General features: G+C 43.0%; 1 protein-coding gene across 8 annotated transcripts in view; it reads left to right on the plus strand.

The window, feature by feature from the left end:
- Window positions 1-16,336, plus strand: part of LOC147009869 (CDP-diacylglycerol--inositol 3-phosphatidyltransferase-like) — a 33,847-nt gene extending 17,511 nt beyond the window's left edge. For 3 of the 8 annotated variants that reach the window (XM_085861553.1, XM_085861555.1, XM_085861554.1), the window contains 4 exons: window positions 4,238-5,868; window positions 12,816-12,939; window positions 13,467-13,584; window positions 13,956-16,336. In XM_085861553.1, coding sequence (XP_085717679.1) covers window positions 5,684-5,868; window positions 12,816-12,939; window positions 13,467-13,584; window positions 13,956-14,158 — 630 coding nt within the window. In that variant the 5' untranslated portion in view covers window positions 4,238-5,683 and the 3' untranslated portion in view covers window positions 14,159-16,336. Of the gene's footprint in view, window positions 1-2,838; window positions 2,956-4,237; window positions 5,869-12,815; window positions 12,940-13,466; window positions 13,637-13,955 lie in introns of those variants that run through there. The other 5 variants (XM_085861552.1, XM_085861558.1, XM_085861557.1 and 2 more) reach the window with 5 other exon arrangements.
- Window positions 16,337-16,619: the final 283 nt, after the last annotated feature.

Here is a 16,619-nt window from a genome sequence, read left to right on the forward strand (position 1 = left end):
CGTCGGTGCTGCCAAAGCAGCTTCCTGAGCAAGAGTTATTTTAGCTTTTATACTAGCTTCGACATTGTATGGAAAAAAAAGATCTATACTGGGTGGTTTGCCATTGCCTCCCCAGCAGGAATTAGGAATTTGGCCATGATGCCGGTGATAGCTCGCCTACTTTTCACGAAGGACACCATGGGATCTTTAACGTTCACCAATTAATGCCGATAGATGGGACACCAGTTTAACGTTGATCCGAGGGATGGCACACGCATTGATGAATCGTCCTGCCTGTGAGACCCTGGGATGGCAGTTTATAAGATTTGATCCCAGGCTGGACAGCTTGGAGGCGAGTGTGAGGTAAATGCTATATTTGAAAAAAAATGGAAAAATGAAATATCTAACAAAAGGAATGAGAGGCTGGTGAGAAGGGATTGAAAAATATAACAATGGTTCAAAAATAAAACCATATAATTTCCCTTGTTGCCCCAGAACCAAACAAACTATATTTATTACAGCCCTCACAGCTCCCGCAGCATTGGCCTCCCCTCTCCCAAAATGATTCGTAGTAAGTATCATTTTAAACCTACCCTGTACATTCAAAAGCCCCAGACATATCCCTCCCATCAGTGTAAAGAAGCACCTAATCCAGATGCACAGGCCATTCACTGGTGCGATCCATCACGGGTTTGTGTAGCACACACCTGGTCCACTCAGGCCTTGCACTGACCCACATGTTCAGGAGTCTGTACTCTGAGTAGCTGCTGTTCAGCAATCTGAGAAAGTTCTCCAAGTCTTTTGTTATGCAGAGGTACAGCCTTTTATCTCTGGTACTTTTCCAAGTATTATCGATTTCTTTGAGAGCTTTGTGATCCATTTTGGGGAACAATCCTTATTCCGTTTACGTGCTATACAATACAGTTTTTTCTTTCTCCCAAATCATGCAAGTTTCTGTGCATGCACACCAAGCATTCTGGGGTGGATTACGTCTTTTTGAAAGTCACGTATTTCCCTGAAATTTGCTCTTCCACATTTTGCTGATGGGACAGATTTCATTCTTTTCTGGCTGATGTGTCATGGGCATCTGCTTTCAGACTGGGTCTGGATTTGGCTACTGAGGAAATATCCCAATGGATTCACATGGGAATTTAGAATTATATTCCTTCACATACCTATCAGATAAAAGCTCATTCTCAACCCTGGTTCACACCTGCTTGCGTGGCAGCAATTGCTCATCATAGCCGTCTTTTCAAGCAGTATCATTTGTTGGGGAGCTTTGATTCAAAGTGTCCATTTTGTGAAGCTACTAATCACTGTAAGAGAGTTTTTGGGGATGCCAAGCAGCAATATGCAGACTCTGTTGCTGGTTCTATTACGACTCAGCGGCTTGGCTCGAGAGACTTCTGGTGAATTGCCAACAGTGTTCTTAACCACAACAAGTGCTCCATACCTCCTCTTTCAGTCATGAGGTTCTTACCTCCCCTTTGGATAGGGCCAATCTTCTTGCAGAGAAATTTTCCTCGAATTCCTCACTTAACGATTATGGACATTCCCTTCATGTTTTTCCATTTCGCACAGTTAAGGTTATTTATGTCCCCCTTGCCACTCCTAAGAATGTTGCCAGAATTATTCATTCTTTTAATGCTTCAAATACTACTGGTCCTGATGGGATTCCTGTAGTTGTATTGCAAAGGTGTTGTTGCCCTGAACTTGCACCAATTCTAGCCAAGCTACATAATACGTGCTTGGCCGATTCAGTGTTTCCCTCATTGTGGAAAGTGGTTTCCATTGTCCCTGCTTTTAAGGGAGTCGGTGACCATTCTCTGGCTACTAATTATCGTCTCATTAGTCATATTCCTGTGATTTCTAAGATCTTTGAATGTTTTATCAATCATAAGCTTCTTAGTCACCTTGAGGACAATGAACTTCTTACTGATTGTCAGTTTGGCTTTTTCCATTCCAGGTCGACTGGCGACTTACTCTCCCGAATTAGTGATCATTTTTACAGGGCCTTAGATTTTAGGGGTGAGACCCGTTTTGTTGCTTTGGATATTCGTAAGGCCTTTGATAAGGTGTCACAACGGACTACTCTACAAGCTTCAGTCATATGGTTTGTTGGGTGGAATGTTGTCCATCATTTTTCCTTTCCTTTCTAACCAAAAGTTGAAGGTGGTCCTTGATGGTCATTCATCCCTTATTTGCTCTGTAAATTCTGGTGTTCCTCAGGGTTCTGTTCTTAGTTATACTCTTTTTCTGTTATACATCAATGACTTGTCTGATAACATTTCATCCCAGCTCACCATGTTTGCCGATGATTCCACTCTACTGTGTATCCCCTAATTCAAGTACAACTTCTCGTAGTGAGGTTTGTGCCTCACTGGACAATGATTTAGAGACCGTGTTGAAGTAGGGTCACGATTGGCTGGAAACCTTCAAAGCCAAGAAGACTAAATTGCTGTCCCTGGCTCGTTCTCGAGACGGGTCTTTTCCTCCTGTGCACATGGATCCATTGATCTTACTGGAAGCATCAGACCTGTGCCTACTTGGTCTTGATATCTCCCCTAATCTCAGCGAGGAGACGTATATGTTAGGTATTGCAAAGAGTACTTCTATACAAGTTGGTTGTCTCTATCGAGCCCAGAAATATCTATGTCCGGATGCTATCCTCTGTTTGTATAACACAACTATACACCCACTGATGGAGTACTGTTGCTACATTTGAGCTAGAACACCAGCTTGTCATCTGTCCATATTAGACAGGCTCCAGAAGCGTGGAGTCAATTGGTTGGAGTGGAGCTCGGCTCGTCTCTCCAAGCACTTTCACACCGTAGGTCTGTTGCTATGTTTGTTTTACAGATACTTGAATGGTAATCGCTCTATTGCTCTTTCCAACTTGGTACCTTCTGTCAGTGGCTTTGGTTGAGGGACTCGGCTTGCCACCATTTCACACCTGTACATTCTGGCCATACCGAGGTGAAGAACGAAGAGCTATGCAAGTTGATTTTTTTTTCCACGTGCTACATCAATTAGGATGATGCTCGGTCTAACAGCTCGGTCACGTGCTTCCCCACATCGTATGATCCATTTTCTTTCAAGAATAATATGAATTACTACCTCCTTCATCTTTGATCGTTATTCTTTTCTTCTTTGTTTTTTTTTTTGTATCTGTACACATTTAGTGACTCTCAGCCTTGTGTAGAGCAAATTTCAATAAATAAATAAATAAATTGTAGCACACGCTAGGTCAATGTCCTAAAAGAAATTTGCAATTCTTAATCAAATCGATGTTAAAACAAAAAAAAAATAACAGCTCTGGCTGATCGAGCATCCCTTGTCTGGGAAAGGGGCGAAGCTTGGCCTATGCCTCGACGCTTCCACATCGTGTTTGAAGGCGAATTATCTGTCGGGAATTAAATCAATTGCATATTTATATTCCATATGCAGAAGGGAAATTAATATGCAAAGGATCCACAGTCATCATGGGACTACGCCGAGTGTAAGTAGTCATTGCACAATCCTGTCCGACCTCAAAGAAGGAAATGCAGCCATTTGGCCCATCATTGCCGTGGTGCACCCCGGGTTATTTTTTTGTGACTGCTTTAAGCATCATCCTGCTTGATGGTTTACTAATGTCTCAATAACTCGATCTTGATCGTGTGACCCAATTAATACCTCAATATGGGCCACCATTCTGGATGCTAAAATGAAGTTCTCCAGAAAGGATACTAACAATTTGGTTTGCATCAGCATGGCCAAGCCCATGAAAAATGACATGATTTTGGAACTTGTGTGAAATGCCACCGTCTTTGAGAAATATCTAATAGGTTCCCAGTGCAAGTACAAAGCATAGAATCTTCTGAAATGCGTCATGTGAGCATTGAATCTCGTGGCAACCCAAATCTGTCTGAAGCAAACACCAGAGGAACCGGATCAGACATTTATCTAAGGGACAATCTTCTGCCATAATGTGGGTGCAGATGACACGTGATTTTGCCTCGTCAGGTAGAGCATGCCTTGGGTACTATGTAGGACTTCCACCCTCACAGTGAAGAGGCAGGTTGATCATGGTGATGCTCTCCAACACGGTTCACCTCCAAAATGTGGCAAATTATGACCTCGTTTGAAGAAGTTTCTGCACGGTTATTGTCTTACTGTTTGTAACGCCCATGTTTGCTTACGAATGCAAAAAATATATCTTTGGTTTGATCTCCCTCTCCAGAGTTTGCAATAATTATTCATTTTGTTTGCTTTCCAGGTTACGTCAGGCTTGTTTGCCTGTTGCTTGCCTGGTTCTCCTTCAAATCTCCTATTGCTTTTGTCCTTTTCTACTCCATCTTTGCAATTCTGGATGGTAAAACTGCAATACCTGCACCTCACGAGATGAAGCTTTCAAATGTTTGTACAACATGGTCAGGAAAGTATTAGTTGCGTTCACCACCGACGATGGATGGAGGTTATGTTTTCACCCCTGTTTGTTTGTCTGTCTGTCTGTCTGTCTTTCTGTGAGCACAATATATCAAAAAGTTACAGACAGATTTGACCGAAACTTGGTGGACAGACAGGTTGGGTGTGTGACAAGGACGAATTGGATTTTGGTGAAGATCCGAAACCGAATCCAGATCTGAGAATTAAAAAAAAGAATCTTTCAGTGATTCTACACAATGGAGAGATAGGGCCAAGAACGATACTGTATCTTACAAGATATTTCAAAAAGTTGTGGATGGGTTATGACAAAACTTAGTGGATCAGTTGGGAAGGTGACATGAGCAAGCCGATTCGATTTTGGTTCATGACCGGATCTAGCTAGATCTGGCCTATCAGTGGAATACAAAACGTAAGCTGTTCAGTCTGGCAGAGGTATGTGCTCCACTGAGTGACATTCTAGTTATTATTATCTTTCCCAGTTAGTGGATTCAAGCTTGTCATGGGCAGTTGCATCCTTGATGCATTTTGAAAAATACAAACCGTTAAAAGTGTTTAAATTTCGTATAATGCAGGTTGCAACAATTATAGGTGTTCTTCAATCATGGTTTTGTAAAACTGTATCACTGTCTGAAACAAGCAATCTTTCTCTCGACCCAATGCCCCGGTTACCCCCAATGGGACATTTGCTCTCGCAAAAGAGATTTCGAGTTCATTGTGGTTTTCTAGCGAAACACCATGCAAATATGAATCTACTCTCTCCTGTTACTTGACTGGAGAATCAGAATTAAACACTGATGGCTGCTTATAATTAAAAATAATTTCCCATTGGAATTTTGTGCAGCTGAAAGAATCGTTTTTACAATCCATCATTACCTGGATGAGGCATATGTGTGATCATTACCTGGATGAGGCTGGCCAGGCCGGTTCTTCAACTGAAGGTGGCAGCAATAACTCACCCACTCTTCGTTAAGGACACAGTGTGATCTTTAACGTCCACCTAATAATGCTGAAAGATATGTCACCCAGTGCAATGTCCACCTGAGGGACGGCACACACATTGATGCCTCGCCCTTCAGGCAAAACACCAATGTGACAGTTTACAGCTGGGTCGGGATTCAAACCCAGGCTCGACAGCTCAAGCATGAGTGTGCATACCTCTTCATTATCCTGCTGGTCACGCCTGGGATACACAGCATGTACTCATAAAGCTGGCGAACATCATGCAAATGTGTTACTCCCTCTTTGATAATTGTCTGAGTTTTTGTTGTGCATTAATATGTCGACTGCTCCAATGGTGAAAGATTCTATTCTATCCTTTTCTATTACATCTAAAATTACTTATTTACAGCTGTGGATGGAGCCGTGGCAAGGAGACTTTCACAGACATCGGCATTTGGGGCTTTCTTTGACATCTTTTTGGACAACCTTGGACGTGGCCTCCTGTGGACTGGTCTGTTCCAGGTTAGAATGCAGCTGAAAATGCACGCACTTGATCAGTTCTGCAACTAGTTGTGCACATTCACACAGGAACCTGAGAATGGAGGCTTTTGATGGCCCAAGTATGGAGTTTTTGGTATCAAAAGAACTTTTGGATTGCAGTGTCTACTTGGATACCTCTTGACGATAATAAATCAAGGTTGTGTGGCTGTAGCTATGTCAGCAATATTCATTCATCGATTGGTCGCAATTCACTGACAAATTGGGTGTGCCCATTTTTCCCTTTCGCGATTGTGTGCAGTCTATGGCTGCTGGTTGCATCAAATTCTGGGGTTGTGCCTGTACTACTGATGCAGTGCCCTCTATTTCCAGTATACTAGTACTCATTTCGGTGATCTCAGAAGGATGACAGGCTGAGCCACCCGCACCTGCCGTTAATTCAACGGCTGGCAGGGTCTCGAACTTAAGGCCGTGAGATCTTAAGCCAGCCACCTTAACCGTAAAGCCAACACCAGGCTTGTTTTTTAGCTCGCCTGTTCGAAGAACAGAGAGCTATAGCGATACCCCCGGTGTGAGCGTGAGCGTGAGCGTGAAAATGTGAAATTTTTTGATGCAAGTTATTTTTAACCTCCGCCATCGAAGATCGGAGGTTACTGTTTTCACCCCTTTCTGTTTGTTTGTTTGTTTGTGAACAGTATTACGGAAAAACTCCTCGACGGATTTCGACGTAACCTGGTGGGGGGGGGGGGGTTAAGTATGGTCCAAGGAATCATGCCATTAGATTTTGGACTTGGTCCCCCCCCCCAAAAAAAAATTGTAAGAGAAATGTTTTTTTTTTGCATTTCTCCATGTTTTAAGTGATTTCCAACCCCCCCCCAAACAAAATTGTTAGAGAAAAAAAATTTTTGCAACTTTTTTTTCAACAAAATTTCGATTTCTTTTTTTTTGCATTTCTACATGTTTTAAGTGATTAGGATTTAGACGAAACTTGGTGGGGGGGGGGGGGTAGGTATGGTCCCAGGATCATGCCATTAGATTTTGGACTTGGTCCCCCCCCGAATTTTTTTTTTTTTTGCATTTCTACATGTTTTAAGTGATTTCCAACCCTCCCCCCCCCAAAAAAAAAAATTGAGATTTTTTTTTTTTTGCATTTCTACATATTTTAAGTGATTTCCAACCGTATATGTATGTATATATATATATATATATATCGGGGCGTATTATGCGATACCGGTCGTCCGTCTGTCTGTCTGTCTGTCTGTCTGTCCGTCCGTTCCTGTCCGCACTCTAACTCCCAAAGTTTTCAACTTTCACATTTAGTACATAGGTACAGACCGTGGAGCCGTTATGTCACGACATACCTTCGTCATCTAAAGTGGTTGCCATGGCAACCGGGATGCTGTTTTCCATCCATTCCTGTCCGCACTCTAACTCCCAAAGTTTTCAAATTTCACGTTTCATATTTGTAACATAGGTACATATTGTGGAGACGGTGTGTCGCGACATACGTTCGTCATCTAAAGTGGTTGCCATGGCAACCGGGATGCTGTTTTCTATCCGTTCCTGTCCGCACTTTAACTCCCAAAGTTTTCAACTTTCACGTTTCATATTTGGTACATAGGTACAGACTGTAGAAAGTTGTGTAGTGACATACGGTCGTCATCTAAAGTGGTTGCCATGGCAACCAGGATGCTGTTTTCCATGTCGTAGCACAATACTGTATATACCTTCTTGTTAGGACGTATATTGTGCTCACTTGCGCTCTTGTTACTGATTACAATATACAAATACATATATTGCTTTATAATTATACTTCATTGCAATGCTTTATAAAAAATATTAATTATTAGACTCGTCTTTTAAAAACGATAAATGTATAAACAGGCGAGCATTGGGTGGCTTTGACACCAACTCTGGTTTCCCTTCACTCGTTGATTGGTCGTGGCTCTGACCAGATGGGTGTGACGATTTTTCCCAGCATCATTATTCACGTGTTGATTGGTCGTGACACTGACAAATGGGGGTGACCATTTTTCCCAACATCTTTATTTGTGTCTATTGTTATCGTCACTATCCCCGTCAGCAAACAACGGTCCATCTCGGATTCTAGGTGGTGCGGCAAATCACATGCTTTCCTCACCTCGTGTTTCCTCACCTCTCACAGCAGTGATTACGGTGCGGCTTCTTTATCACACACTTTCCTCACCTTGTAACTCATCCTGGTGATTACTTTATTGATCGCGTTGCTATCCTTGTCAATTTTATGTTACTTTGACTCCCTGGACACGAAGCAGTCCTCCGTTTTCTGTGGGCCGACAGGGGTACCACTGTCTGTAGGGCGGGGGTGCCCGCTGGTTAATTAAAACGGAGCAGATGTTGTGTATAATCCCATAATCATCATCCCATTATTCAACTCTTCATCCTTTCATTAATTATCATTCTGTGCCCAACTACATGTTCCATACACAAACGGTGGGTACACAGAGGGTTTAAATCAGGGGTTCCCAACCTTTTTTTTTTACTGGGGTACCATTTCACATGTTTGTGGTCCCACCGAGTACCACTGTACCAAAATTCACCTAAAATAGTGTTTATTTGCGATACAGATACGACAATGGGGAGTTTAACAATACTAACAATTCACATCTATGACATTGAGCAATCTGATCTGAACAAAAGAATGATACAGTAAGTACCTATTTGATTGTGTAAAATGTCCAGTCAATGGGATGGTTGAGCCTGCTTCTTGCTCACAAGCAGGTCGATGTCAGGCTTCGTTTTGGATAAAGCGCACCGAACATCATGTTCAACATCCAGTAGGGATCTTTGTTTTGTTTTTAGAATAACGACTGACGAGAACCCAGCTTCACACAGCCATGTAGATGGGAATACTATGAGCGAATGAACAGCCAGGGCAGCTAGCTTAGGGTAAGACCCCAACATTCCACACCAGAAGTCCGCAAGATTCATCTCGTCAAACTGATCTCGGGCTGTGGAGTCGTTCTGGAGATCAATCAAGCTTTCCTGCAGTCCTGTTCCAGGTGGCAAATCCAATGCATTCATGCCAAATGGGTTGCGAATCATTTTTAGATCCAGTTCCTTTAGATCCGGAAAATAGGAATTTAATTCCTTATCCAAATAAGTGAGGTGATCTTTTACCAGTTGTATGAACTCCCTTGTGGGATTCTTTTCATGCTTCTGAAGAATATCGGCCGTGCAAGAAAACATGACCACCACTCCCGCTTCGACATTCGTCTTCCACAGACGGAGTTTTTCCTGAAATCCCTTGACCTTGTCTATGAAGTCAATGATAGTCGCGCCAGTCCCCTGAAGAGACTTGTTCAGGGCGTTTAACTGAGAGAAAATGTCGACCAAATAAGCCGGGTGCAATGCCCAGTCGAGGTCGTTCAAAGCAGCGACGCAATCGACAGTCTTTGTTTTTCCATCGTTTTCGAAGAATTCACGAAGCTCAGCTCGCAGTTCAAACACGCGCTCCGCCATATTTCCACGGGATAACCATCTCACCTCAGTGTGGAATAAGAGAACTCCATGGTCGGAGTCGAAATCCTCGCAAAGTTTCTTGAAAAGTCGCGAATTGAGAGCCTGGGATTTCACATGGTTCACAATTTTGAACATGGTTGAGAGAACGTCAGTCAATGGCTTGGGGAGTGGCTTGGCTGCGAGTGCGTGGCGATGGATCGTACAGTGTAGGCCGCGCACTTCAGGAGCAACTGCCTTCACAAGCGTTTGGAAACCTGATCTGCACCCCAACATAGCTGGAACACCATCTGTAGTACAGCCTTTCAGGTCAACCCATGACAGCCCAACTTGATCAAAGACTGAAGACACCTCTTCGAAAATGTCCTTTGCTTTCGTTGTGGTTTTAAGCGGGCGGCAAAATAGTATTTCATCCTTGAACTTGGCTTTATGCATGTACCGAACGAACGCTAACAGTTGGGCACAATTTGCCACGTCAGTTGACTCATCCAATTGCATAGAAAATCCGCATGGAGATGCCTTGATTTCTGCCACCACCTGGTCACGAATATTGGTTGACATTTCTTCAATGCGCCTCTGAACTGTGTTGTTTGACAACGAAAGAGAATTGAGCTTCTTGGCGCTTTGTTCTCCCAGCATGAGACGTACGATATCCTTTGTGGCGGGAAGGATGAGGCTTTCACCGACGGTGTGAGGTTTTTTCTGTTCTGCAATTCGCAGTGCAACTAAGTAGGATGCCTTTACGGCTGCCGTGGACTGCTGTTGAAAACTGCTGCTGCCGTCGAAGCGTGCTCTTTTCATGGCATTTTCCTTCCGACGAAAAAAATTATGGTCCTTGTCGCTGTGTTCAGGATGAACAGAATCAAAATGGCGCTTCAATAGACTTGGCTTCATAGATTGATTGCCGAGAACTTTTCCACAAATTACACACTGTGGAGCTTCTAATTCACCTTTTTGGATGAAAGTGAAGCCTAACTTGAGATAACTCTCCGAATATTTTTGCATTGGCATGATGCTGGTGAACAATAATGGTAACAATAAGCCAGGCAATAAGCAATGATAACAGTGTGGCATGTAGAGACAAAACGAATAATAATAGGGTTGGGCACACATCAACTTTTTCTCTGTTGTCCCGTTGAAAGGAGTGTTTTTTTTATGGCTATTTTTCACACTGATCACGAATCCGTTGAAATTTTTGACCTAGGATGATGTCTTAGGTTGGTAAAATGCAAAGAAACAAAATGGCCACCAAATTTACCCACTTTTCAGGTAAAATTTGATAATTATGGCTTACTAGGGCATGTAATATGTCATTTCTTATGTTTTCAGGGTCGCTGATATCGATAATGATACTTTTAAACTCGTACAGGTCAACCAGACTGCCCCACGATGCATATTGCGATAAAATCAGTACAAAAATGTGAGCGTGACCATAATTTCAAAGAATCAAATTAAGATATCACAAATTTACGTAAACTACTACGTTAATTATCACATCAACATCTCCTAAACATTCAAAGTACTTTTTTCAGCAATATATCGACATAGACAGAAACATTGTCCTCTGGTTTGAGAGCATTTCTGATAGATGTTTTCAGTTCGTCTACACTGAACTTCTCAAACGTGAAAGTTTTTGTTCCGTCGGTACATTTCACTCTACGCTTCTGGCGTATATTGGGCGCCACTGTCGATCTAAGGTAGCCTATTTCCTTGAGTAGTTGTGATTCATTAATTCTCTCAAGAGAGTCAAGGGAAATAGGAGTCACTGGACCTCCATGCTTCTTACACTAGAAGTCTCAGCAGACATCACTGTTGATTATCTGTAACGTCTTATGACACGAAAAACGTACAACATCAAAAACAAAGGATATAGTTGATTAATCAATTCAAAATTCGTTCTGAAATTGAAAAGTGGGTATTTTCCATCGAAAATACCCATGTTTAGCGATAAATCCATACAGCCATCATGTGTCACTGTTTTGACCTCATATTCGATATCAGCGGCCCTGAAAACATAAGAAATGACATATCACATGCCCTAGTAAGCCATAATTATCAAATTTTTACCTGAAAATGGGTAAATTTGGCGGCCATTTTGAATTTTTGCATTTTACCAACCGAAGACATCATCATATGTCAAAAAGTTCAAAGGATTCGTGATCAGCATGAAATTTGGCCATAAAAAACACTCCTTCCAAAAAAAGTATGGTTGTATGCCCAACCCTAATAATTAATAAGACTTGTGCACAATGGCTGATAACAAACAGCTGTCAGTGTACAACCGCTTTCGATATAAATTTAATTATTGTGCACAAGCTGCATGAGAGAAGTAAAATAAAAACTGCGTTAAAAAAGCACGCTGCCGCGTACCACGCGGCCACGCCGCGTGCCACCAAGAAAGTCCAAATGTACCACCTGTGGTACGCGTACCACAAGTTGGGAACCCCTGGTTTAAATCTAGAAATACAAATGAGAAAAAGAAGAAAATATCAATAAGGGATAAAAGTTGGAAAGGAGGGGAAAGCTGATATGGTGGTGGGGTTGGGGTGGGGGTGGGGTGTAGAATTGGGTAGGTTGTGAGAAGTTGTAATTAAGTGTTCGGCATTATGGGAGGGGAAGAGGAAGAATATTTTACCCCATCTCTCATGATCCGATGAAGAGAGATGATCTGTATAATATTCTTTACAGAGCTTTGGTACTGACAAAGCACTTTCTTGGTAAGGGTTATGCTGCATGGTTTGCCATTGCCTTCCCGGAAGTCAGGGAAGGAATTTGTAATTTGTTCAAGGTGCCCGTAAGAACTCGCCTGCACTTTGCGAAAGACACCGTGGAATCTTTAACGTCCACCAAGTAACGCTGGCAGACAGGTTTCCTCGTTTAACATCCATCTGAGGGACAGCGCACACATTGATGCCTCGCCCTGCCTGCAAAACACCAGGATGCCGGTTTATAGTTTGGTCGGGATTAAAACCCAGGATAGACAGCTCAGAGATGAGGACACATCCCTCCAGGCCATCCTTCCGGCCCTTCTCCCGACCTATTGTGATTTCTGTTTGGCACTGAGGTGGCTCTCTGAGAATTGCCAGAGCAATGTTGACTCTGACAAGCATATGATCATAGGAATTGCAGGAGACATTGGTGGGGAAGTGGAAAGTTGGTCATAGCCAAATCCAGAAGAGAGGATTTACCATTGACAGAAATCTGGTTGGGGAGGTGGACAGACAGAGTCCATCCCCATGGACGTTCATTGGAAAGACCATCAACCCAAGTTGTCCCATCTGCAGTAACTTGAGATTGTTTTTATTTTTGAATAGTCATGTGCGTGGATATCACATTTAATCATCCTGAATAGTTTTTATCTTCCAAACAAATGTGTTTTGAACTGGAGGCTGTGTATAAATAGGTAAATCTAATATCCATAAGGATCTTAAAAAGGCGGAGAGGTTGTTGATCATGTGACTTTTGTTTTGCAGTGGGGTTACTTTGTCTCGGTGCTCGAATGGACCACCTTTGTGTGCACGCATGGTGCATTCTTACATAACTGGAAACATAAGCACGGTGATGCTCCATACTGGGTGCGGATGGTCATGGATGATGGTAAGTACATAAATGCAGCCTTTTATAGTGTAAGGGAGGCTGCTAATCTCGTTTGAAGTGCCGCTACAATGTCCATGGTCAAAATTGCACCGCTTGGTGTATGCAGTGTGTTTGTAGCCTCGGTTGTCATTTTGTGAAGCGACTACTACTCGTATTTGTAGTCTCAATGCCTCCACTTAATCCCATATTCTTGGGCTGTCAGCACTCTTTTATGAACCAGGGTGGCCAGGCCTGATCGGAGCTGGTTCCTTATTTGATTTGAGAGAATCCCTCTCAGGAGTCAGATCGGCAAAACAAATTTAACAACTGCTTTGGGAGAGGGGTGTTTTCTCTCGTTCAAAACAAGACAATACGTCGGCTAGAATCAGTTTATAAATGTAACCATTAAAAGGCCATTTATATATTCCACATGCATGAAACTATGGTGGTCTGTGCCATGCATCCAGGCCTAGAACACCATCCTGTGGCCGTCTAGGTCTGGATTTAACCAACTGTCCTGACTTTGAGCTGTGCTTCTGTTGGTGCAGGATTTCAGCGGCCACCAGGCATGTTGGCCATCGCTGGTCTTCATCTGCTTCCTCTCTGGTTGTATGGACTTGAGTCGGGGCTTCTGTTCTCCACCGGCCTGTCAGACTTCACGCTATGGTTGGTGTGCACTGTTTTAAGTGGCGGTCGTCTGCTTTGCGCTGCTGTGGAGGTAATTCACTGGAGCATGTGATAAATGGGACGTTGGTCAGGCTGCTTCCACTGCTTTTATTCTTTTCTTCATTTCCTATCAACGATTGGTTTTCCAATTTATGTGTATCTACATAATTTGTTTTGTGAGGTCGGTTAGTTACTCGATGTGCTACTTTAAATGAAACGAAAGATATGTGGTTATCACTGAATTCTTTGCTTTCCATCATTATACAGAGAAAATGCTCCTTTACTGAGGAAAAGCAACTTTGGTGAATTTCCCAGTGATTTATTTGAAGGAAGCCACATCCTTTTCCCTTTCTTGTCTTTTCTTTTTGCAGACGTGGTTCATTTGGAGTCATATGATGCACCTTGCTTCCATGGTACGCTAGGACGAAACCCTCAACATCGATTTCCCCCCAAAGTGTACATTTTCCAAACGATGCTTAATTGCTGTTGTTGTTGTTGCTGCTGCTGCTGCTGTTTCAATGTGAACTGGGAGTCGGACTATGCTTGCAGAGACCCAATAACCGAGTCGTCATAATATATGCTGAGTACGTTGAGTGGAATAAGGGTTATTATTTAGTTTATCTGTTACTTTTGGTGGGCTGGCAGGATGGCCGAGAGGTATGCACACTCACATCTAAGCTGTCTAGGTTTGAATCTCAGCCCAGCAATAAAATATCATCCTGGTGTTTCACAGTCAGAGTGATTCATCAATACCTCCCGTCCCTTGGATGGACATTAAACTGGGTGTCTCATCTGCTGGCATTAATTGGTGGACATTAAAAATTTCCTTCATGAAGAGTTGGTGAGCTATCGCTGGCACCATGGCTAAGTTCCAAATTCCTGCCATAACTACTGCTGGAAAAGCAATGGCAAACCAGCTAGCGTATTCCCTGCCAGGAAACTGCTTCGGCAGCACTGACGCTCTGCAGCAGAGTATGGTACATCAGAATCGGAATTACTTTTGGTGGGAATTGTTACCTTGGATCATGCACCGATATTCTTGGTAAGCTGAGGGTCTTTGATTTGGTTTCTTTTTTTTGGCCTAAAATTTAAAATTCATCACCTTTGCTATCTCACGGAGGGTTGCGAATGTTAATCCAGCTATAAATTGTCACCCTAGTGTTTTGCATACAGGGTGATGCATGAATATGTGCACCATCCTTGAGGACGTTAAGCTGCAGGGCCCTTTTGCTAGTAGTTCTCATTGTATGACAAAGATCCCACGGTGACCTTAGTGAAGAATCGTGAGTTATCACGGGCACCCTGAACAAATTCCAAATTCCTGACCAAATTGACTGCTGGGAAGCAATCCCATCTACCTAGCATTGGGTAGATTCTACCTAATCTAATCCCAATCTACCCACCCTAGCCAAGAGACCGTTTTTGCAGTGCTGATGCTCTGTCAAGATTAAGGTACATTTTTGATGTTTCCACCACAGTCATAATGTTACGTGACCAATATTATTGTAATTACAATCTATATTTGTATCATATGTGGTGACTGCTTTTGGTCCCTCATAAGCGAGTCTTTTGTACTGCAAGGGAGATTTTTGCAATTGTTTCACAATTTAATATTGCAAATAAAAACAATTTTGTAAACAAAAATCGAGGCATGGTGAAGGGTTGGAACACAGCACAGAACAGAACATGAATAACACAATGGAAAGGAGAAACACATGAACAATAGGAAGAATGAAAGCAAGGGGAGGGGGAGGGGTCACTTGAGGTGAGAAAGTTGGATATGAGCTCAAACTTATTAAGAAGAGGAAGCGAAAACTGAGGATGAAACAAAAATGTGACGAAAAAGACAAGGATGAGTGTACATGTGAGATAACCTGAGGGTGGTGGTAAATAGCCACCTTGAAGCCCTGCAGGGAGTAATGACATTGAACAGACTGAGGAAGTTGGTTCCACAGGTGAGAGAAAAGAGGAACAAATTAGTGGAGATGAGCAGTGAGACTGAATTTTGGCAAGTTTCACCACAAGTTGGTTATTGGCAGCCAAGATGCACTCTGGAGAAATATTGAGGGGATCAGAGCACGGAAAGGGCATAGCACATGACCAGAAAGGAGGAGGTAGAACTCACTGACCACTGACCTTTCTGAGATGATCATTTCTGAGATGATCAGTTTCGCATAAATTTGTTAAGTGGTTCTGGAGAAGAAGATTTTTTAACGTTTATATTTTCCATCCAATATGGCCATCAGACCACGTGACCAATGATGTCATCAATTTAATTATTCACTCACATCAGATCGTCGATCAGATATATGAAGTTTCCCACTATTCGGATAAGGATTTTGAATCAACCAATTATGGCTGAAATACCACTTCACTGATGACATCATCATTATCACCCTGCATACCACATGGGGAGTTGATGACATGGCAATTTTCATTTTTTTCATTGAGCAGTTTCAGAGAGGAAGATGTCCAATTTTTTTTTCTTTAATTCCATAAAGCTGCCATACCATGTGACTTGTAACATGAGGGTTATCAATAAAATATTCTCCATAGGGAGTCCCTCCTATACTTAAAGTTTTGCTTCAATCGGACAAGCGGTTGCAAAGAAAAACATTTTTAAAGCGAAAATTTATATATACTAGTACGGGCCCGTAGGGGCGGGCCCGTAGGTGCGTGCCCGTAGGTGAGTGCCAGTATGTGCAGCCCTCTCTCGCACCTCTCTCTCATCCCTCTCTCGCCCCCCTCTCTCTCGCCCCCCCACTCTCATCCCCCCTCTCTCTCACCCCCTCTCTCGCCCCCTCTCTCGCCCCCCTCTCTCGCCCCCTCTCTCGCCCCCCTCTCTCTTCCCCTCTCTTGCCCCCTCTCTCTTCCCCCTCTCTTGCCCCCCTCTATCCCCCTAGTCTCGCCCTTCCTCTCTCCCCCTCCTCTCTCGCCCCCACTCTCATCCCCCCTCTCCCGTCCCCCTCTCTCGCAGATATTGGTCAAAAGATAAATGTCCGTAACTTGGGAACTGCTCGTCCGATTAATATCAA

The sequence above is a fragment of the Eptatretus burgeri genome, chromosome 17 (assembly GCF_056783735.1).
Source record: "Eptatretus burgeri isolate ZD-2024b chromosome 17, Ebu_testis_v1, whole genome shotgun sequence".
Classification (NCBI taxonomy): domain Eukaryota; kingdom Metazoa; phylum Chordata; class Myxini; order Myxiniformes; family Myxinidae; genus Eptatretus; species Eptatretus burgeri.